This window comes from Tachyglossus aculeatus, chromosome 16, assembly GCF_015852505.1.
Source record: "Tachyglossus aculeatus isolate mTacAcu1 chromosome 16, mTacAcu1.pri, whole genome shotgun sequence".
Classification (NCBI taxonomy): Eukaryota; Metazoa; Chordata; class Mammalia; order Monotremata; family Tachyglossidae; genus Tachyglossus; species Tachyglossus aculeatus.
In genome coordinates this window covers 42527240-42551079 of record NC_052081.1, presented here as the reverse complement: position 1 = coordinate 42551079, position 23840 = coordinate 42527240, and the positions used below count along the sequence as shown (strand labels likewise).

General features: G+C 55.6%; 1 protein-coding gene across 1 annotated transcript in view; it reads right to left on the bottom strand.

Moving 5' to 3' along the window:
• DLGAP3 (DLG associated protein 3) overlaps positions 1 to 23840 on the bottom strand; it is a 54937-nt gene that overhangs the window by 5770 nt on the left and 25327 nt on the right. Inside the window, exons 2-9 of the mRNA XM_038758482.1 lie at positions 19728 to 19817; positions 10396 to 10946; positions 9713 to 10361; positions 5283 to 5488; positions 4270 to 4333; positions 3663 to 3876; positions 2703 to 3052; positions 2167 to 2252 (exon numbers count right to left, since the gene is read on the bottom strand). Of these exons, the coding sequence (XP_038614410.1) occupies positions 2167 to 2252; positions 2703 to 3052; positions 3663 to 3876; positions 4270 to 4333; positions 5283 to 5488; positions 9713 to 10361; positions 10396 to 10946; positions 19728 to 19730 (2123 nt within the window). The 5' untranslated portion in view covers positions 19731 to 19817. The remainder of the gene's footprint in view (positions 1 to 2166; positions 2253 to 2702; positions 3053 to 3662; positions 3877 to 4269; positions 4334 to 5282; positions 5489 to 9712; positions 10362 to 10395; positions 10947 to 19727; positions 19818 to 23840) is intronic.

Below are 23840 nucleotides of genomic sequence, written 5' to 3'. Positions count from 1 at the left end.
GCTCAGGGCCGGCACCGAGAGGGCGCGGCGCGGGGGCAGGGGAGGAGGCTGGGGGCACGGGGCGGGGGACAGGGGCGGAGGCTGCCATCGCCTGGGGAGGGGGGCAGAGGTTGGGGGGCGCTGGGGGTGAGGGGCGGAGGCCGGGGCCACCTGGGGAGAGGGGCAGAGGCTGGCACCACCTGGGGAGGGGGGCAGAAGTGGGGGTCACTGGGGCAGAGGGGTGGAGGCTGAGGGACCTGGCGCAGAGGGGCAGAGGCTGGGAGCTCTGAGGGAGAGGGGTATCAGCTGGAAGCACCGGGGGAGAGAAGCAGAAGCTGGGGACACTGGAGCAGAGGCTGGAAGCGCTGTGGGGGTGAGGAGCAGAAGCTGGGGGCACCGGGGGAGAGAGGCAGAAGCTGGGAGCACCTGGGGAGAGGGGCGGAGGCTGACCACCTGGGGAAGGAGGCAGAAGTTGGGGGCATTGAGGGAGAGGGCCAGAGCCTGGGAGAGCTGAGGGAGAGGGGCAGAAGCTGGGGACACTGGGGGTGAGGGGCAGAAGCTGGGGGCACTGGGGGAGAGGAGCAGAGGCTGGAAGCACTGGGGGTGAGGGGCAGAAGCTGGGGGCATTGGGGGAGAGGAGCAGAAGCTGGGGGCATTGAGGGAGAGGGGCTGAAGCTGGGGACACTGGGGGAGAGGAGCAGAGGCTGGAAGCACTGGGGTGAGGGGCAGAAGCTGGGGGCCCTGGGGAAGAGGAGCAGAAGCTGGGGGCCCTGGGGAAGAGGAGCAGAAGCTGGGGGCACTGAGGGAGAGGGGCAGAGCCTGGGAGAGCTGAGGGAGAGGGGCAGAAGCTGGGGACACTGGGGGAGAGGAGCAGAGGCTGGAAGCACTGGGGGTGAGGGGCAGAAGCTGGGGGCATTGGAGGAGAGGAGCAGAAGTTGGGGGCATTGAGGATGAGGGGAAGAAGCTGGGGGCATTGAGGGAGGGGGCAGAAGCTGGGGGCATTGAGGGAGAGGGGCAGAGGCTGGAGGCATTGAGGGAGAGGAGCAGAAGCTGGGGGCATTGAGGGAGAGGGGCACAGCCTGGAAGAGCTGAGAGAGAGGGGCAGAAGCTGGGGACGCCGGGGGAGAGGAGCAGAGGCTGGAAGCACTGGGGGTGAGGGGCAGAAGCTGAGGGCACTGAGGGAGAGGGGCAGAAGCTGGGGGCACTGAGGGAGCAGGGAGGGGCTGGGAGCAGGCTGGGGAAAGGGGTGAAGTAGAGGCTGGAAGCACTGGGGAAGAGAAGCAGGAACTGCAGGCATTGCAGGGGAAGGGAACAGAGTGGGGGATATGTCTGTGCATTTTGATGTGAAATGAGTGGCATTCAGATGAGGTGCAAAATAAAATTTAAATTGGCATGACTTTATTTTTTAAGGCAAGAGCTCAGGCACTTTTTATAGGGGGGCCGCCCTGTGGAGAAGTGTGAGGCGTTGGCGATGCTGAGGGGGAGCCAGAACTAGAGGTAGATGGGGGCGGAAGGGAGGACGGGTTGGGGGGGGGGGGGGCGCAGAAGGGACTGGAGGGGTTGGGGTGAATGGGGGGTTGGAGATGGTGGGAGGAGGGAAGAGGGCTGAGCCTGAGAAGTCCAAGGATGGGTAGGGCAAAGCTTGAGGGGTGTTGGAAGTGCCTCAGTTTCCCTTCCCAAAGGTATCTGAGCCTCATGGTCTGACTTGGGCCCCCACACTGCTTGCGGCACCTTTGAGCAGATAGCAGCGGGGGTGTGATGGGTGAGGGGGAGGGATGCTGAGCCTGGAGGCTTCAGGGAAGACCCCACCCCCTCCTGCTCCACCAGCCACATGCTTTTCCCCTCCCTCCCTGCTCACTGCCTGCGTGAGCCTGTTTCTAGGGCAACCGGCCCCGGTTGGATGCTGAAGGACCAGGGAAGGAAGCAGGGATACTTCTCCATTCCCCACCTTCTCCCCGCACCAACCCTCCAGGAGTTGAAAAGGCAGGGCTAGTAAGGGATGAGAAGGGAGAGGGGTATCAACGGAGCCGCCTCAGTTTCCCCTACGGGGGCGGGGGGAAACAGGAGGGTGGCGGGTGGAATTAGAATGCTGCCTGATCTTCCAGCCCTGACCTTGATCTGGGGTGGTGGGGTGGCGAGAGACAACTACGGGAAAGAGGGACACCCCACTTGTCCAATTGCTCCTACCTCTTATCATCTTCCACCTGCACCCCGATAGAGTGGAACTCTCTCCGGCTCCTGCTTTCCGTATCCGAATCTGAGATCGTCTCCACCTGTGCAAGAGAAGCCCAGGGTCCGGGGGAGGGACCGGGTTCAAAAACAAGGGAGCAGATGGGGGAGACTAGGCCAACCCGCCCCACGCAGCGCTAAGTACAGTGCTGTGCACAGAGTAAGTGCCCAATCAATACATAGGATAGACCGACTGACTGACTCTGCTCCCCAGCCTGGGGCTAAAGGGAGACTGGGCAGGACCCCAGGTAATAATAATCGTGGTATTTGTTATGCGTTTACTATGTGCCAGACACTGCACTAAGCGCTGGGGTGGATACAAGCAAATCGAGTTGAACACAAGCCTTGTCCCTCATGAGGCTCACAGTCTTAATCCCCATTTTACAGGTGAGGTAACTGAGGCACAGAGAATTGACTTGCCCAGATCTGGCCCCACGAGGGAGCCTGATCTTCCGACTTCCCTCTCCTCCCTCCACTCCCCACCATGCACCTACCTGGACACCTATGGACGGCCGCCATTTCCTCTGCCTTGCCAGACTCCGGAGTTCCTCCCGCCCGGGGATGGTCTTGATGATGAGGGTGGGGGGCTTTGGGGAAGCCCGGGACTGGACGGCCCCAAGGTCCAGGGTCACAGCCGAGCCCTTGGCATTGTCCAGGTTGTCGGCGGAGCTGCAGCGGCCAGCGGGGGGCTCCTGGGGCCAGGTGGGGCCCAGGCCGGGGCCTTCTGGGGGCGGGTAGCTCTCGGGCGTGGAGTCGGTGCTGCTCTGGGCAGTGATGGAGATGCGAGGCGTGGGCTGGGGGCCCACCGGGACCGGGGGAGGTGGGGCTTTGCGGTACCGGAAGGCTGCAATGAGAGAAGCAGAGGTTGGACCGGGGTCATCTGCTAGAGGGGGTCAAAAGGGAGGGAAACTGAGTCTTCCCATAGCCTCCGGCCCCACCCCAGAAGAGCTGAGAGGCGGTAAACATCACCGCAGAAAGCCAATGGCAGTTTGGGGGTGGAAGGTGATGGGGAAGCGGGAGAGAGAGCAGGGAGGTGGGTGTGCTCTTCCCCTGGAGACTGTTAGGCTACTAGGACTCCCCTTCCCTTGCCCCATCCCCACCAGAGGCGTGCCTCGGTCTGTACCCCTACTCTTCTTAAAGTAGGAGAAGATTATCAAGAATAATATTGATACTAACTGTGGTACTTGCTAAGTGCGTGTTATGTGTCAAGCAGTGTGCTAAGCGCTGGGGAGGACACAAAGCAGTCAGATCAGGCCCAGGCCCTGACCCTCATGAGGCTCCCAGTAAAAGGGGGAGGGAGGTCGAGCCCCTGGGTCTGAGAGGCACTGGATAAAGGGCTGCCCAGGGTCATGGAAGGGGAGGGGGAAGAGAAGCCCAGGATGGGGGGAGAGAGCTAGGGGCAAGGGTCCCATCCTGGCTGGGGGTGGGGGCGGGGGGAGGTGAGTGGGGCTCACAGGTGCTGGGCTTGAGTGTGGTGCTGGGCCCCGCGGCGAAGAGGGGGAGGCAGTCGTCGTCCTGCGAGCAGCCGGCCTGGATGGCGCGGAGGTAGCTGTGACTGCGCATGCGGAAGCAGCCGGGCAGGTCCAGGGCGTCCACCGCCTGCGACTCCATCTCCCCGAACACGGACTCGCACACCGCCTCGAACTGCTGGCTCAGCTCCTCGCTGATCTGGGGGGCGACGGGGAGCGGGGGGTGATCAGAGGGCTCCCCCCGGGGCCCGCCCCACCGCCCACCTCATCTCTCGCCTTTGCACTTCAAGGGCCTCGAGCTCCCCAGACATCCCCGCCCTGTGACACCCTGGCACCTCCAACTGTTTGCAACGGGTCCAAACAGATTCCTCCCTCCCCACTCTTCTCCCTTCTCCCCCCTCCCCCTTCCTCCACGGTCTTCCCCTCTTCTCCCCACTCCAGTCCCCCCTCTCTCTACTCTTCCCTTCCTTCTCCCCATTTCCCCCTCCTCCCCACTCTTCCCTCCCTCGGTCCCCCGACCTCCTCCACCAGGCTTCCCTGGTCACCTTCCTGATCCACGTGGAACCCACGCATCCCCAGGTCCGGCACCTACCTGGCCTGTGGTGAGCGAACGCCCGTAGCCGGGGGCTCGGGCGTGGATCCTGGGAGGTACGAGGCTGTTCAGACAGATACGGACACACCTGAGTCAGTAAAGGCCTGGCTGAACAGGGGCCCTGGGGGAGACAGGCCAGGTAGGAGTGGCAGCGAAAGGCCAGGGAGCTAGAGGAGGCGACAGATGATCACTCTCTCCACATTCAAAGCTTTATTAAAGACACATCTCCTCCAAGCGGCCTTCCCTAACTAAGCCCTCATTTCCTCTTCTCCCACTCCCTTCTGTCACCCTTGAATTTGGATTTGCTCCCTTTACTCACCCCTCCCTCAGTCCTACAGAACAGAGAAGCAGCATAGTTTAGCAGATAGAGCACAGGCCTGGGAGTCAGAAGGACGTGGGTTCTAATCCTGGCTCTGCCACTTGTCTTCTGTGTGACCTTGGGCAAGTCACTTCACTTTTCTGGGCCTGTTACCTCATCCCATTCCCAGGGTCCCCAGCCCCCAGCCACGAGAGCCCCCAGGGCCCCTGCACTCATCTCCCACCCGGAAAGGGCCGTTGGACGGCTGAGAGGTTCAGAGAGGCACAGGACCGATTTGTGCTTGGAACCCTGCCTGTTACCTGGGTGGCTCACCGGATCAATTTGCATCTGCTTTGGACCCTTTTACAGTATCTGCAACCCTCTGACCTCTCCACGCCCAGCTGCTTCTGCCCTCCTGTGTCCCCCACCCCCAAGGAAAGATCCTTGGGCAGAGGAGAGAACCCAGTTGGTAGGTCCCTAGCGGCAGACAGACCCTTCAGAGGGACTTCAGATTCCAGAGAGGCAACACACCACACCAGCCTGAGACCCTCATGAGAAAGACCCCCACATCCACAAAGGTCCCAGGCTACAGAGGCCCCAGACGGAGAGGCTGGACACAAATTCCCCCTGCCTCCCCCCGCCACACACACATTGCCCTCTCTCCGACACACCCTTTGGCTCCCCCCCAGCTCCAAGCCCGCCCAGCCCCTCTCACTTGATGCGAGCCTGGTCCACACTGGAGGAGCGGCGGTAGGCATGACGACGGGAGACCCCCTTGGGGGACATCCTGAGGGTGCCGTCCGAGTCCCCGCTGTCCTCGTCCCCCATGGCCTTGATGTAGCTGCCGCTCCGCATCCTGCGGCACGGAATCTCCCCATCCCTGCCCCCAGCCGGGTACCCGCTCCAGTCGTCTTGCGGCACCTGTGGGCGAGGGGTGGGGAGGGGTCACGGTCCATCACAGGGGCATAGGAGTCCGCGGGGACCCCCTTGGCCTGCCTTCCCCCTGCTCCCCACCAGTCGGGCCTCCGCCTCCCCTCCACACGCCCCCCACCCTGAACCAGTCCGGAATGCCATCTCTATCCAGGGACAGGGCAGAGCAGTACCTGGCCCAGAGCTGGACTGGGCAAAGAGTCCAATTCCCTTCCTTCAGCTCCCAGGGGATGGGATTGGTCTGCCTCTACCCTGACCCTTCCCCACCTACTCTCAGCCCAGGAATCCAATGTTCTTCGGGGGTCGCCGGGGGAGAGCTGAGCACCAGGACTGAGTCAGGAGGAGGCACCTCAGGGAGGAATGGTTGGGAGTGGGGAGGCAGGGAAGAAATGCACAGAAAAGGGGTCCAGGCTGGAGGCCCGTCCACCCTAGTAAACCAAGTACAGGTGGCAGGTCAGCTGAGAGGGAATCTCATTAGAATTTGGGAGGCGATCAGTCAATCAATCTGTGGTATTTGATTGAGCTGAGAATCCCCTCAGAGACCACGGTGGCCCAAGAGAGCAGGTGAGTAGGGAAGGCAGGGATGATGGGGGCATGTGTAGTAGTGACCCCTGGGTGGACAAGTCTGTGGTGCTGCCTGCTCCATCCTTGGGGGCAGTTTGACCCCTGGCCCCACATAGTGTCAAGTCCTGGCTTTTAGTCCAAGCCCTGTCTGTCTCTAGCCCTCTCACTGGGGCCAAAATCTACCAGCCAGTGATGATTCAGAGTATGGTTGATTTGTTTTTTCCAGGCTGAAGAGCTCTCCCAGAGCAGAGGGGAGCAAAACACTCACCTGAATGCTGTCCCCTTCCTCTTCCCCCTCCTGCTCTCCAGATTCCCCACCACCACCACTAACTAAGCCAAGATAGACCCTCCCTACACATCCCCTTGGAAGGAAAGCAAGACAAGCGACAACTAAAATTAAAAAAAAAACTTGGGACTCCATCTCACCTCCCACCCAGCCCAGTAAAGCTGAGTCCAGGAACCTGGCACAGAACAAGAGAAAATGCCCCCCCAGGTGCAGCGAGATTGTAGTGAGACATAAGAAAGAACTTCCCTGTCTAGGAGATCCCTCTGTCAGGCCAGGCAGGAGACATGGGGATATTCACATTCATTCATGTGTGTCTCTTTCTTTAATATAAACTGTTCCCCTGCCTAGAATTTTGTCATGGACAAAGAAACCAGGACTGGTACCCCTGAGAACTCCCTAAGAACTCCCAGCAGGAGGTGGTCCAGGCGATGTTGGGGAGCAGAATGTCAGGATTACTAAATAGGTCCATCTTTTGCCAGCTTTCCCTTTACATCTGACAGACTACCACTCTCCCCACTTTCCAAACCTTCCTAAAATCCTATCTCCCCCAAGAAGCCTTCCCTAAATCCTCATTTCCTCTAACTACCCTCCCCTCTGTATAGACTATGCTCTTAGCTGTGCTCCCTCTAAGCACTTTGATACTCACCACAGCCCCACAGCTCTTATATAAATATCCTAATATTTACTCTACTACTTTCCCTTATCCGTAATTGGTTTTAATGTTTGTCTCCCCAGGTAGACTTTAAGTTCCTCGTGGTCAGGAATCACATCTACCAACTGTTATATTGTACTTTCCCAAGCGCTTAGTAATGAGCTCCACCCACAGTAAGCACAATAAATATCATTGATTGATTAGTTGACTTGGGATAACTGGTGTGACACATACAGCAGAGCACCAGGGGCGTAGGACATCAGTCCACGGTCTCCTCCCTACCTGGTGCCCCCCTCACTGAGCTGGGCCAGGTTCTGTGTCCCCCCAGGTATCTTCATCCCTGACTCAGGGGCAGAGCAGAGCAGAGTCATGGCATAGGGCCCAGCACTGTCCATTGGAGTCTCAGATAGGCCATGGAAAACATAACGGCAGGGAAACTAAGTAATAGTAATAACAAAATTATGGTATTTGTCAGGTGCTTACTCTGGGCCAGGCACTATACTAAGCGCTGGGGTAGATACAAGAGAATTAATTTGGACACAGGCTCTGTCCTACACAGGACTTACAGTCCTAAGTGGGAGGGAGAACTAGTATTGAATACCTTTTTTATAGATGTAAGGGAATGTGTCTAGAGCAGTGCTTGGCATATAGTAAGCGCTTAACAAATGCCATTATTATTATTATTATTATTATTACTGTTATGGTCAACTCACCTAAGCACTTAGTACAGTGCTCTGCACACAGTAAGCACTAAATAAATATGATAGATTGATTATAGATGAAGACACCGAGGAACAGCAGAGTTAGTTGGCTTGCCCAAAATCACATAGCAGACAAGTGGCAGAACTGGGATTAGCGCCCAGGTCTTCTGACTCCCAGGCCAGAAAAGTCTTTCCTCTAGGCCTCCCCGCACCTGCCATGTCCTCTCTTTCTCCCTCTCCCCCCGACACCTCTCTCTCTTCCTACTCCCCCCATCCCCCATGCACCAGGAGAAGACCAGAAAGGGATCTCCTATTTGAGCTGGACCTCAGTAGAAGAAGGCTGAGTGGTTCGGCCATTTCTCCCTCCAGTTCTAACCCAACTGCCTCTGGCCTGGCTCCCAGCCCCTCCAGGTTGGGGTTCGGGGCAGGCTCCAGGTGCAAGACACCTCAAAATACCTGGACTCCAGCTCGCCTCCCTAGGCACCCAAGCCCCCCAGCTGACCTGGCTTACCCCCCTGGAGTGAGGGAAAGCTGCGGGCCAGAGCCAGACCAGGCAGGAGGAGGGGCAGACAGAGCCCAGCTGGTTCCCCTTTCCCCCCTGCCTCGCTTGGCTGCAATCCCCCTTCCGAGGCGGGAGAAGTGGAGTGGGGTGGCCCACTCTCCTATGGGTTTAGGGACAGGAAATTGGTGGAGCAGAAACCAGCTGGGAACCGGGAACTCCCTGCCAGAACCCTAGCCCCGCCCCTCCCTCCTCCTGCCCGGGGCCCCCTGACAAGAGGATGGTAATAAGGCAGCTCCCAGGCCTCAGACTTCCACCAGGGGTTGGGTAGGAGGAGTTTGGATGGTGGAAAGCAAACCTCCTCCACCTCCCCTTCCCAGGGGGAACACCCAGCACTCCAGGAAGCAGGGGGTAGGCCTGCCAAGGGTGAAACTGAAACACCAGGTAGAGAAGCAGCAGAAAGAAACCCCAGGGGATCTGAGTCCCAGACTGAAACTACTCCTCTTAGTCCTCAGAGGCTCCAAGAACAGTGGTTTGGAGATGCCTCAGGCTCTATTCCAGCTTCACCCCAGCCCCTCTGCCCCGGCCCTGCCCAGGCTGCGCCCCAGCCCTGCTTCCAGCACGTCAGCAGCTGGATTCGGAGGAGCATCGAGCTGGCGGAAGGATCAACCCGAAGTTGAGCAGTTAAAGGGACCCGATATCCCCCGAAAACCACCGGAGGGGACGAACGTGGAGGCCCCCCAGAAATCTGGCAGGTCGAATCTGGGGGTCCAACAGAGGAGAGCCGCCAAACTGATGGGAGGGAGGTCAGGGGGTCAGGGCAGAGGGGAATAAAAAGAGCAAGAAAGGAGCACGGGACAGGGGAGCAGGCTGCGTGGGGGACGGTGGTGGGGTCATTTTGGGGGTTGTCCGTGCAGAGCCCAGCCTCGAGCGGGGGAGTCGAGGCGGGCACCCTTCTCGGTGCTGGAAAGAGAGTGAGGTGCCGGGGGGAGGAAACGGGGAGAATAAGAAAGAGATCGGGGAGAGGCCTGGCTTGGATCCCTCCGGGAGGGTCCAGCCCCTGGCTCTGTGGGTAGCCACATCTGGAAGCATCTTGGCTTTCTCCCTCTCTTCCCGGGATCCCCGTCAGGAGCCTCCTCAGCCGGGGCCAAAGGAACCGTCCACGACCCCCAGCCCTGCCCACCGACGGCCCCGGCCCCGGCCCAGCCTCACGGGAGCCAGGACTGCCCCCTCCTCCCAGAGCGGTGGGGGGTGGCCGGGAGCTTGACCGTTCGACAAGCCGAGGCCCTGAGATCAGAGCACGGGGGTCTCGGGTGGCGGAGGAAGGGAAGCAGTCCCAAGCCGCTGGGAGGTCGGGGGAGTTCTCAGTGGTCGGGGGGCTCGGGAGGAAGGGAAGAGTTCTCGGCGTCCAGAGCTGCAGGCTTGACTGGTCCCCTCCCCCGGGGTGGTCCCTGAGCCTTCTCCGGCTCCCCTCTATCGGGGCCAGCCGGGCTCCCCCGCCCCCGCCCCTCACCTGAAGGTAGTGATAAGCCCCGTCCTTGGTCTTGGTGTCCGGCAGGCCGAGGGGCTTGTCCGGCTCGGCCCCGGCCCCGGGGTAGGCCTCCCGGGCCTGGCTGACGGTCAGGGAGTGCCAGGAGCTCCGTTTGACGGTCTGGCCGTCCAGGGACAGGGACATCCCGGCGCAAGCCAGGCAGCGGCCCTCGCCGCCCCCGCCCTTGAGACTCTTCAGGGTCAGGTCTCGGAAGGCACTGTCGGGCGGGTCCAGGCAGAAGGGCGGGCCCCCGGGCTCGGCCCCGGGCCGCCCGGCCAGCAGGTAGCCGCTGTCGCTGTCCAGGTTGTCGTCGGAGCTCCACCAGCCCATCATCTTGGGCCGGTGCCGGCCCTCCGGCTTGCGGTCTTTGCTCTTGCTGCGTTTGCCGTGGCGGGACTGGTGGTGGTGGTGATGGTGATGGTGGTGGTGGTGGTGGTGGTAGCCGTCGGCGGCCCCGGCCCCGGCCCCGGCCCCGGCCCGGCCCTCCGCCTTGGTCCCGTTGAACTCCCGCTTGGCGGGGGCCTCCAGCGAGTGCGACTTGGCGAACAGCCTCTGGACCGAGTGGACCAGGTGCCGGATCCGGCTGGGGCTCTCGCTCCGGGCCTCGGGGGCGCCGCCGCCGCCGCCGCCGCCGCCCCCGCCCCCGCCCCCGCCGGGGCCCCCCCGCGCCGGGCCCCCCGCCCCCCCCGGGGCCCCCGGCCCGCTGGTACTGGAGGGTGTGGAAGCCGTCGGGCTGCAGGGGCAGCTGCTTCTCGAACTGGTCCAGCAGGGTCGGGGGGAGGCGGGCGATCTTGCCCGGCTGGTGGGCCGCGGCCAGGGCCATGCAGTCGTCGCAGGCGTCGTAGGGGCCCGGGCCGTGCTGCGTCCTGGGGAAGGTGCTGCTGGCCGGCCCCCCGCCGCCGCCGCCGCCGCCGCCGCCCCCCGCCGCCTCGCTCGGCTCGGAGATGCTCGGGCCGCCCCCGGGGGCTAGGCGGACCCCGGCCCGGGAGGAATAGTAGAGGTGGTCCAGGGAGCAGGGCTCGGAGGAGCCAAGGCGGTACAGGGGGCGGGGGGCCGGCCCGACGGGCCCGAAGTCCAGGAGCCGGCTGCGGTCCTCCGGGAGGCAGTGGTAGGGGGCTTGGCTGGTGAGGTTGCCATGGTAACCCTTCATGGCGTCGGGGCGGGGGCCGGCCCCGTGGGCTCCTCCTGAGGTCGCGGACCGGGCCTGGGGGCCCACCTGTACGAGTGAAGAGGTCAGATAGTAAGAACAACAGTAACAATAATGCGGGGGCTTGTTAAGCGCTTACCATGTGCCAAGCACTGCTCTAAGCGCTGGGGTAGATAAAAGGTTCTCCCACGTGGGGCTCTCAGCCTTCATCCCCGTTTGACAGATGAGGGGACTGAGGCACAGAGAAGTTAAGTGACTTGCCCAAAAGCCACACAGCTGATTAGAACCCACGACCTCTGACTCCCAAGCCCGTGCTCTTGCCACTAAGCCACGCTGCTTCTCTAGAGCATCTCTCTAGATCTAGAGGGATGCTAAAAATGATGATGATAATCGTATTTTTAAAAAACACCTCCTCCCGGGAAGCTTTCCCAGACTAGCCCACCCGCTTCTCCTCCCTCCGTTCTGGTCCGACTACACCGAAGAGCCTGCTCAAGCCTCTGTCCCTCTGCTACCGGGAAGGTTTTTGTGGCCGAGAAACGGAGCGAACTGAGCTTCATTTCGGGAGTGGGTTTTGGATTCCCTCCGTCAGTGTGGCTTCCAGGACCCTAGCCCAGTGCCCTACAACGCAGGAAGTACTCCGTAAAGACGACGGCTGGTTATGATGGAGATCGCGATGACGAATTATTCCCGGGGATGCCTGGACCACTTGAGGACATCCTCAACCACTAGCCGCGCCTCAGCTCACCTCCGCGCTGACTGACATCCAACCATTGTTCTGAAGTTGTCCGGGGAAATCCGGACAAAAACGATTACGGAAGAGATCGAGTCAGGTGAACGAAAAACACTTGTCTTTCGGATTCGAAGTAGACACCGCTGGGGGTGAAATTCACCCGTGACTGCGAGTGGGGCTGAACAGGCCAATGTGAGATTCGCAGTCCCAGCCACACTTTGGGCACACGGAAAGTCTGCCCCTCGTCCGCGGTACCTTTAATGTCGCGTCTCAGGCTTCTGCTGAACTTTCTCAAGCGCTTAATACAGTGCACCGCTCCCCTTGGGCGCTCACTACTCTAGAGTCACCCCCCAGCTACACAACGCAATTGATGCATCTCCGCCCTAGAATGTGCCTGTATGTAGCTTCCATTCTTGTGTTTGTGTTTCTTTGTATGTTTGTGTGTCTGTGTCTCTGCTGCCTCCCTCATTAGTCTGTCAGCTCCAGAGGCACAGGACGTCTGGTTGTCTTCTTGCTCGGCAATCGCCTCCCTGCACACACACACACACACACACACTATGGTCTGGTAGAGGACAATACGTACGGTTGACACTCAGGTACAGGCTGCTGACCCATTAACTGGCCACTCTACCCACTATCCTGACCCCTTTTCCTTTAAAGGCTGCAGGTACTTGACTTGTCTTTTTCTACTTTTTGCTTTTGTATAAGGTCGATGCATGCATCTGTATGTCCCCATTTTACAGAGGTGGGAGAACTGAGGCCCACTGAGAACAAGCCACTGGCCTTAGACTACCCAGCAAGTCAGCATGGTGCCCAGGAGGACTCAGGAACCCTGGCTCCCAGTTCAGCACTCTTTCTACTTGACTGTGCATTTAGGCAAGGGGAGGAAAGTAGAACAGAGTCTGGCCCACCCTCCCTTGCCCCCACCCGCCCAGAAATCCTTCGGCAACATCCTCCTCATTCCCAGGGAGCCGGAAGACAGACTAAAGAGGTGGAAGGAAATGGCTGCCAAGAGCCAACCTCTCCCTCCCTCCGGCCCTCCATCCACTCCTCCCTCTGGTTTTCCATCCAGTGCTCCCTGTGGCCCTCTGTCCAGTCCTCCCTCTGGCCTTCCATCCACTCCTCCATCTGATTCTCTGGTCAGCCATCCATCCAGTGTTCCCTCGGGCCCTCCGTCCAGTCTTCTCTCTAGCGTTCAGTTCAGTCCTCCCCCTTCTCCCACCCAGCCCCGGGCCGTCCAGAGAGGAGGCTGGGCCGAGTTGGGTTTCCAGTACGTTTCCCCCTCGTTAGGATCTGTCAAAGGATTGGCTCCGTGATGCCTGTCAATGAGCAAATTACTTATTCTCCAGCACAGCTTGGCTAATTAGCAGTCATCGTTAGCGAGCTTGTTAGCATATCCGACAAGGCCGAGTCCATCCTGGGCGGCTGGAAGCTGCCGGCGAGGGGGAAGCAGAGGTGGCCGGGGTTGGGGGTGGGTGGGGGGAGGCCCGTCGGAGCTTCCCCCGAGACCCTCCCCGGGGCTATCGATGTGGTGGTCGTGGAAAGAGAATGATTCATCAGCCCCCACTGCTCCAAGATGGGCAAAGGTGACCTTTTTTTCTGTGAAGGAGGTGGAGGAGATTTGGCCTCTGGGCCTCTGTCCAGCCTTCCCCACACCCTTAATTCTCCCACTTTCTCTCCTACCCCCAACCCCAGAGAAACAGTGTGGCATAGTGGATAGAGCACGGTCCTGGGAATCAGAAGGTCATGGGTTCTAATCCCGGCTCTGCCACTTATCTGCTGTGTGGCCTTAGGCAAGTCACTTCACTTCTCTGTGCCTCAGTTACCTCATCCGTAAAATGGGGATTGAGACTGTGAGCCCCAAGTGGGACACGGGGACTGTGTCCAACCTGATTACCTTGTATCTACCCCAGAGCTTAGAACAGTGCTTGGCACATAGTAAGCGCTTACCAAATACTAGCATCATCATCATCATCAATTTGCAGAGGACAAACCGTCTTCAAACCAAGCATGGCAACAGACGACATGTAGCATAATGCAATGGCATCACACGCGCCATTTGGCAGGAGTCTCTCCGAAGTCAACGGAACCTAGAGCCTTTCTTCAGTGGCAGCCAACCCCCTAGGCCCCAAATCCGAGGTGTCCCTCCTCCCCAGGCCCCAGAAACTTGGGCACCACTTCCAAGCTGTGGAGCTCAGCGGCAGGAGCAGAGGCAGCTGATGGCCACATATCCCTTTCCCCTAGTGACCTGACCACATATTTTGTTGAGAAAATTGAAAAATCTCCCCCGCTCCTCTCCAGCCCCTCCCTCCTCATCTACCCTCTTCTACTCTCTCAGTTTTCTCAGCAGGGTTTCAAGAAGTGATCTCTCCCCTCCTTTCAAAATCTACCTCCTCCACTTTCACCTTTGACCCCAACTCTTCATACCTTATCCAAACACTTGCCCCCTCCCTTCATCTCTCCCTGACCGCCATCTTCAACTGTTCACTCTCAATGGCTTCTTCCCCACTGCTTTAAAACAGGAGCATGTCTCCCTTATCCTAAAAAACCCTCCCTGGACCCCATGGCTCCCCCCAGTTATCGACCCATCTCCCTCCTACCATTCTTCTCCAAACTCCTTGAGTGAATTGTCTACACCCGCTGTCTCGGCACTTACTGTGTGCAGAATACTGTACTAAGCACCTGGGACTTAGCACTTTGCTAAGCACTGGGAATAGACACAAGGCAATCAGATCAGGTTAGTCAAAGTTCCTGGGTTCTTTTTCAACTCTGCAACTTGGAGTTGGGAGAGAACAGTCATTAAAGTACAACCTTCCAGAGCCATCTGACAGTCCCCTCTAGACTGTGAGCTCATTGTGGGCAGGAATGTGTCAGTTATTATATTATACTCTCCCAAGCGCTTAGTACAGTGCTTTGCAAACAGTAAGCACTCAATAAATATTATTGAATGAATGAATGAACCTGCTTCCAGCCCCAGGGAAATGGAATCCTAAGCTCGTTTTAGGCAGGGAATGTGTCTGATTATTATTACAGTGCACTCTCCCAAGCGCTTAGTACAGTACTCTTCGCACAGTAAATGCTCAATAAATATGACTGAATGAATGAATCCAAAGTCAAGAAGCAGCGTGGCCTAGTAGATGAAGCATGAGTTTGGAGTCAGAAGAACCTGGGTTCTAATGCTGTTCCTCTATCTGTCTGCTGTGTGACCTTGGGCAAGTCACTTCACTTCTCTGTGCCTCAGTTACCTCATCTGTAAAATGGATATTAAAACTGTGAGCCCCATGTAGGACATGGACTGCATCCAACCTGATTAGCTTGTATCTACCTCAGTGCATAGTACAGTGCTTTGTAAGTGGTTAACAAACACAAACAAAAAAACCCCAGAATTTTCTGGATCCAGTGTATCCCGACCCTAAGTGAAGTCTTCCCTCAATCCTTCCCGCTGCACTCGAAGCCAGGGAACCTTCTGGGAGCCAAGAAGTGAAGTTGTTTCGCCCCCAAATCCCCATGTTCTAGGGCTCCACTCTGTTGTGCGCTCTCTCTCTTCCTGGTCTAAGTTCCTTGGTTAATCAAGCCCCTAATTGACTCACTGCCATAAAGATGGCCATTTCTTGTCCCACACACCCTTCTGATGGTTTCATTCCCCGTCCCCTCTCCGCTAATGAGCTGGTGTTTTCTTTGGCATCTGTATCTCTAAACGGATCTGGCAGTTTGTGCCAGGCAGGAGTGATCAGCCTCTACCAGAAAACCGGAGCCTCAGATCCCATTATCCCATTACTCCAGCTCCTCCTGCCCCATTGATCTGTTCATTCATTCATTCAATCGTATTTATTGAGCGCTTACTGTGTGCAGAGCGCTGTACTAAGTGCTTGGGAAGTACAAGTCGGCAACATATAGAGACAGTCCCTACCCAACAATGGGTTCACAGTCTAGAAGAGGGGAGACAGACAATAAAACAAAACAAGTAGACAGGTGTCAATACCATCAGAATAGATAAAATTATAGCTATAAACACATCATTAATAAAATAAAGTAAATACGTAGAAATAAAATAGAGTAATAAATATGTACAAATACATACAAGTGCCGTGGGGAGGGGAAGGGGGTAGGGCAGAGGGAGGGAGGGGGGTGATGGGGAGGGGAGGAGGAGGAGCACGATCTCTATTCTGGTACGACCCCCACTCCCCAGGCCCTCATTCATTCAATCGTATTTATTGAGCGCTTACTGTGCGCAGAGCACTGTACTAAGGCCTCATCAAATCTCCTCTCCCCTGTCTCTGCTCCCCCAGCCTCCAGGTTCTCCCTTCTCCCTGCTCCCCCAGCCCCCGGGCTTTCCCCTCTTCCTGCTTCCCGAGCCTCCGGGCTTTCCCCTCTCCCTGCTCCCACAGCCTCCAGGTTCTCTCCTCTCCCTGCTCCCCCAGCTTCCAGCTCTCCCCTCTCACATAGGGACAAGCACGCAAAGTAAGCGCTTAACAAATGCCATCATCATCATCATCATCATCATCATCACACATGCAGTCAAGCAATCAATCATATTTATCGAGTGCTTACCGTGTGCAGAGCACCGTACTAAGCGCTTGGGAGAGTACAATATAGCAGAACGGGTAGACACATTTCTTGCCCATAACGAGCACAGAGACGCACAAACACACACCCATACTCATACACTTACATGGGGACAAACATGCAAAGACACACGCATGCACTTGTACACTCACATAGGGATGCGTGCGCACACCCACACATTTATACAATTCATATAGAGATGAACCCACTCATACACTTGCATAAGACACAGGCACGCTCACGATATGGACATACATGCACACACACACACAAACACACACACACACACACTCACTTCATTGATGCTCTCCTCACGGAGAACAGAAGCCTCCTGGAAACGGCCCCCAGGGGAGGCAGCTGCTGACAGCTGCTCTCTGTCTTTCCTTCAAGGACAAGCCAGATGCTGGCAAGCCAGCCACTCCTCTCACACACACCGTGTCCCCCCTCATATTTCCCCATCCCCCCTACCTCCATCATGGAGGTCAAGAGCCTGCGAGATTTGCGGCGCACCTGGGAAGAGGTCCGTCTGCTCTGCCTGATGAATGTTTGTCCCCCCTACCCCCCAGTGACATTCCCAATTGCCCTACTGGTCACCCCAAGCCAGGGCCAGCCAGGGAGAATGTCCGTCGGTTCTCAGGGGCGGGAGCCGGGGGATGAGATGAACATGCCCACGCATGCTCATGCCCCTTCTCTGCGCGGTGCCTGCAGCAGGAGGGATGACTGTCAGACTTCAGGAAGAACTTCCCAACAGTCGGGAGCCCGAGATCAGCAGACAGTGGGCGCGGATGATGGGATTTCCTTTGGGGGTTATCCCAGCCTGGGGAAAGGGCTGGACCCTTAGCCAAAGCTCTGCTGCCCCAACTAGTAAAAAATTCAAGACGAGGGAGAGAGAGAGAGAAAGAGAGATGGAGTCCAAGCCAGACTGAGAGAAAGGGAGGACGGGATTCGGTGGTGGGGGAAGGGAGGAAGGAAATGGAGAATTAAAGAGCCGATAGCTCCCAATGTTAAAGGAAGCCAAATTGATTTAAATATTGAAAACACTTGAGTGTAAGTGAGTCAAAATAAGCGAGCAACACATCATTATGTGCCAGGCCCGCCTTTGTGCTGTGGAATTAGACGAATTAAACAAAGCCGAGCCGGCTGATTCGGGCCTGTAATTTGCTCATAAAGGCGCCTGCATGTAGCTGTCAGAGGCAGGCGGGAGCCGGGCGGTGCAGGGGAATAACCTCCGTGGGAATTGGGGGGAAGGAGAGGGGAGCCCGCAGGGAATAGAGAGGTGGAAGCCAGGATCTAGTGTTTAATAGCCATAGAATGGTCGCTCCTCTATGCAGGTCATTTTATCTCTCCCCCCTCCACCGCCTCCCAGGCAGTACTCTCCACTCATCCCATCCCCATTCCAGTCATTTCTAGCCCTCAGAAATAAATCTCCATGGCTCTTCTGCTCTGTGTATCTTCTTCCCACCCTGCTACCCACCCAGAACCCCAAGGAGTTTCCGCCCTGGTAGACCATAGGACTCAGGGAGAAGCGAAGTGATTTAGTGGATAGAGCACAGGCCTGGAAGCCAGAAGGAGCTGGGTTCTAATTCCAGCTCTGCCACTTGTCTGCTGTGTGACCTTGGGCAAGTCCCTTCACTTCTCTGGACCCCAGTTCCCTCATCTGTGAAATGGGGATTAAGAGTGTGAGCCCCATGTGGGACAGAGACTGTGCCCAACCTGATTCACCTGTACCTACCCCAGCTCTTAGAACAGTGCTTGGCACATAGTAAGCGCTTAACAAGTATCCTAATTATTATTATTATCAGGGGTCGAGGGGACGTGTCCCCAGGCCGGGGTTCAGGCATCCGGCAGTCCTGAGCAAGGGAAAAATGTGTCACCCCTTCCATTCTGGAGGACGTCATGTGCAACAGTGGGCAGACGTCTATCCGAAAAACTTTTGCTACCGCCTACTGCAGTCGCACCTGCAGTTGCAATTCGACAGAACTCCCCGGATGGCTTTTGTCGATTATCGTTCTAATGGATCACTTTTGTCTGGCTATCATCTTAGTGAAAGACCATTTCGTCCCCATCTTTGAGAAGATGGGGTCACCCGACCACCATCTTTATGAGGGGCTGTGCTACCACCATATTTAAGAAGGGCATGCAGTCACCATCTTAGTGAGTGGCTGTGCAGTCTCTACCTATGAGGAGGGCTGCAGACCTGTCATCTTTGTGAGGGGGAGGTCGGCTGCAATCTTTAAAAATGGTCACCCCGACCGTCATATTTTTAAAATGGCCACCATCTTTGTGAGTGGCTGTGCAGCCTCCACCTATGACAAGGGCTGCAGAGTTGCCACCTTTGTGAGGGGCAGGACATCTGCCACTTTTTAAAATGGTCACCCAGCTGCCATCTTTGTGAAGTGCCATTCTGTCGCCCCCTCCATGCCCTGAACCCTTAACCAAAGCTCTGCTGCCCCAACTAGTAAAGAATTCAAGATGAGGGAGGGAGGGAAAGAGAGACAGAGAGAGTCCAAGCAAGGCTGAGAGAAAGGGAGGTCGGGATTCGGGGGGCGGGGGGGGACGGTGGAATGAAGAAACGGAGGAGAAAGGCAAGAGGGTCACTGTGGGGAGGTAAGAGGGCCCGGGGCCCCCCCACCCCCATCCCCTCAGCCATTCTTCCTGGGAAGTCCAGTACAAAGAGAGAATCTGGTCTGTCAAACACAAGGAGGAGAACGTCCTAAGTCTCCTGGACCCCACCCTGAGGCTTTGAGTTCACTGCCCACACACCCCATCCAGCACCATAGGCCAGCAGAGTGAGGAGCCTGCAGGAGAAGAAGCAAAATGCGTCTGGAGAAGGAATTGGGAATCCAGATGGGGAGAAGAACCACGGGAGATCCATCGTCCCCACCACCCCATGGACCCTGGATGGAGAGACAATTCAATAACTATCCCTGCCCAGCCCTCAAAAACACTTTGTCCAAGGCTACAGAGAGAAGAAGAGGGGGATGGAGAGAGAAGGAAAGTGGGGAGGGGCGACAGAGAAGAAGTGAATGATTGAGAGTGACAGGTACTTCCTGTCAGGGAGAGAGCAATCAGAGGAGTAGGTTGAGCGGGCCGGACAGAGAAGCCTAGAGGAAGTTGGGTGGGAGGAGAGAAGTGGAGAAGGGTGAGGAGTGGGGCTGGAATGTAGAACAGGCTGGGTGTTCTAAAGAGATACCAATAGGCAGTTTTCTTGGCTGGGCCGGACAAGCCCAAAGCTCTGAAGGGAAAGAAAGAAGGGAAAGAACACATTTTTCCCTTGCTCAGGATGGCCGGATATCTGAAGCCCAGCCTGGGGACAGCCCTTTGACCCCTGATAACAATAATTATTACTATGGTACTTGGTAAGTGCTTACTATGTGCTAAGCACTGTTCTAACTGTTTCCTGGGCCCTCGGGTGACTGGGGCAGGAACTAAGGGTGTAGGGAGGACAAGGACAGGCAGGGATTGGTGGAAGAGCACTGAGCAGAGACAATATCTACACCTTGCACTCCCTCCTCCCTCACGCCTCATCCCTCCTCCCCACCTCACCCACTTACCATCTAGGACCTTCCATTGTCCCAGTCATCAGCTTCCCTGCTTCAGCCCGGCCAGGAGCTCCCCTCCAGCAGCGCTGGGAACCCCCAATCCTGAAATGGAGGAGAGCAGAGAGAAGAGGGAGGGGTAAGAGAGAGGTGAGAAGAGGCAGTTCCCGGGCCCACCTCACAGAGAGACTATAATATTCATTCATTCATTCATTCATTCAATCATATTTATTGAGGGCTTACTGTGTTCAGAGCGCTTGCAAATGTACAATACAGTAATAATAATAATAGTAATAGCATTTGTTAAGCACTTACTATATGCCAAGCACTGTACTAAGTGCTGGAGTAGATACAAGATAACCAGGTCCCACATGGGACTCACAGTCTAAGTAAAGAGGAAGAACAGGTATTGAATCCCCATTTTGCAGATGAGGAAACTGGGCACAGAGAATTGAGAGAAGCAGCGTGGCTTAGTGGATAAAGCCTAGACCTAGAAATTCCTTTCTCTTCCACTTGTCTGCTGTGTGACCTTGGGCAAGTCACTTATCTTCTCTGTGCTTCAGTTACCACATCTGTAAAATGGGGATTAAGACTGTGAGTCCCATGTGGGCTGTGTCCAATCTGATTAGCTTGTATCTTCCCCAGCGCTTAGTACAATGCCTGGCACATAGTAAGTACTTAACAAATATCATAAAAAAACACAGGCACAGTAGGGAAGTGACCTCTCGACTCACAGGCCCGTGCTCTTTCCACTAGACCATTGTCTGAACAGCCTCAGCTGTGCCTGAGTGAGGGGGAGGGGGGAAGGGAGGATGGAGTGGTCGTGGGTTCTAATCCCAGCTCTGCCACTTGTCAGCTGTGTGGTTTTGACCAAGTCGCTTAACTTCTCTGTGCCTCAGTTACCTCATCTGTAAAATGGGAATTAAAACTGTGAGCCCCACGTGGGACAACTTGACTATCTTGTACCTACCCCCAGTGCTTAGAACAGTGCTTGGCACATAGTAAACGCTTAACAAATGCTATTGTTATTATTATTATTATTATTATTATTATTAGAGCTGGGTCCCTCCTCCCCACCAGCCTCCAGGCCGGGGACAACATCTTCAGATCAAAAGCTGTCCTCTCCTCCCTCCCGCCCACCCCACCGTCTCCTTTCAGGGGCGGCACTGGGGCAGAGGGACACGGACTGAGCCCCGCTACCGACCCGGAATGGGGAAGATGAGGAAGAAAACAGTGAAACGTAGTCATATTAATGTCCGTCTCCCCCTCTAGACTGTAAATGAATTATGGGAAGGGAATGTGCGTGCTAATTCTGATGTATTGTACTCTCCCAAAAGCCTAGTACAGTGGTCTGCACATAATAAGCGCTCAATAAATACCAGTGATTAATACTGAACATTCAAATGAGGCGGAAGGGCGGGGCTCCAGGAACTGTGTTCTAGGAGGCGTGAGGGGCGTTATCCGAGGTCCTGAAACGCACGCCCGAGGATTGCAACGGGAGGGATTTGGTCTGGACGATCCAGAGAATTTCCTTTGGGCAGGGAGGAAACGGATCACCCAATCAATTGATTGAGCTCCTACTGAGTGCTAACCACTCTGCTAAGTGCTTGGTAGCAAGACACAGGAATTTACAATCCAGCGGGAGAGTCAAACGAAAATTGTCGAGGGGGTCGAAGTGGGCAAGAGCAGTTAGAAACCATCTCTCCCTAGGTGAAAATCGACGTCTTGGCAGACACGGGGAAGGACAAAAGGTCATTGACCGGGCCCTCTGAAGGTCATCTTGACCATTTCCCTACCTCAGGGAAGGACCGAAGGTAGGCATTCTCCCCGTTGTGGAAAATCAACCATTTGATTGTAATTTCCCTGAAGGTAGGGAGTGTGTCTACCAGCACTATTGTACTGTCCTCTTTCATACGTTTAGTGCAGTGATTGATTGGTTGATTGACTGATGGGGGGTTCTAGGGAGGTTCTCCAGGGGGCCACCAAGAGGCCACACACCAGTGACTAATGACCCTGGAGATGATTGGCTTTTTCCACCCCCCTCCCCAATTATGGAAAAGGAGCCCAAGGAGCTCAGGGCATAAGGCTCTTCCATCCCCCTTCTACTGTCTCCGGACTTCAGGAAACAGGTCTGAGTCTTGCAGGCCCAGAACAACAACAATAATTGTTGTTTTGTTGTTGTTGTTGTTGTTGTTCTTGTTGAGAAACAGCATGGCCTAGTGGGAAAAGCATGGGCCTGGGGGTCAGAAGGACCTGGAATCTACTCTTGGCTCCACCACTTCTCTGCTGTATGACCTTGGGCAGTCACTTAACTTCTCTGTGTCTCAGTTACCCCATCTATAAAATGAGGATTATATCCTACCCCTTCCCACCTGATATGACAGGGACAGGGGCTATGCCCAACATGATTGGCTTGTATCTACCCCAGTGCTAAGAACAGTGCTTGACACATAATAAGCTAAACATATATCATTAAAAATAACAAAAAAAAAAACTCAATTTGCCCGAGGTCACAGAGCAGGCCAGTGGCCATGGCAGCCTCTTGCTCTTTCCGCTAGGCTTCTTTACCTCCCTAAAACCATAAGAAGCTGAAGCAGGCACCAACCAACTTATCCATCCCCCTGCCTCTGAGTAAAACCCGGCTGTAACAGACAAGATCCTCATTTCCAGAAGAAGAGATTCCACACCCTGCCTTGACCTAAAATGGCTTCTCTTCATGTCTAACCTCAATCCCACTCACTTCAGTTTCAGCTTCCCTTTTCCTCATTCTAGCCCTAGTGGAGATGGAGCACCACAGACCCTCATAACCCTTCTTGAATTGAAGCCTAAGTTATCTCCCCTAGGCCTTCTTGCCTCCCAGCAAAGAGCCATTCTTCCCTTTCCTCCCAGTACAATTTTGCAGCTCACATCTTACCAGCGGCACTGTTCTTCCCTAAAACCACTTTTTAGCTGATACTCTCTAAATTGGATACCGCACTGAATCTCCAGCTCTACCCAGGTCACTTCCACGATATCTGCAACAGACAAAAACACCTTATCTTTGGTTTTAAGGCACTCAATCAGTTCCATCCCACCTACTTTACCTCGCTGATCTTCTACTGTAACCCAGCCCACACACTTTGCTTCTCTAATGTCAATCTATTCACTCCTCCCCAATCTCACCACCGACCCTTTGTCCACGTCCTCTCTCTTGCCAAGAACTTCCTTCCCCTTCATATCCTACAGATGGCCACTCTCCCCATCCTCAAAGTCCTCCTAAAATCACATCTCTTCCAAGAGACCTTTCTGATTAACCCCTCATTCCTCACTCTATTCGCCCTCCCCTCTGTGTTACCTAGATACTGGAATGTTCACCCCTTTAAGCACTTTGATACTCACCCTACTCCCAGCCCCACAGCACTTACATACATCTCCTATACTCTGTTGTTTTCCTTATCTGTAATGTCTATCTTCCCCTCTAGATCCTAAACGCTTTGTAAGCAGGGATCGTCGTTGCCAGCTGTACTGTACTGTCCTTTCCCAAGTGCTTAGTAAAGTATTTTGCACACTGTAAGCCCTCAATAAATACTATTGATTGATTGATTGACTCAGCATTGCCAGGAACTGGGGGTGGGGGGAGGATGATGAATTCCAGGAGTCTTTACCTAATTACCAGTTATTTTATTATGATTAATTAATCAAATCTAATCGGGAACTTAAAAAAGAGCTTACTCAGGAATTACCCAATTTAGCACATATGGCACGATCCAGTAATTATTTTCTTAAAACTTAGGTTTGCTGAAAGCATTGCCTGCTGCCTTTATTACTAATTTCTCCAGGAAAATGACTGGATAATTAGCACGGAATGTGTCATTGCCCAAAGCTCTTCCAAGTGAGGTCAAATGAAGGTTTGGGGAAAACGGAAATGATTTGGGATTTTTTTTTTCAAAATAAATCATCTCCTTCCCCCAGGTCTGAGTGCTTCAAGACAGAAACCAGAGGAGAACCTTATAAGAAGCCAGTAATAAGGTAACTGGTTCCATCCACGTAACAGGGAAAGAGATCGCATCCCATCAGAGTCCTGAGAGCCTTGGAAAACCAATCACCCGGGCCCAAGCAGGAAACAACGAGAGGGGGAGGCAGGAGGAA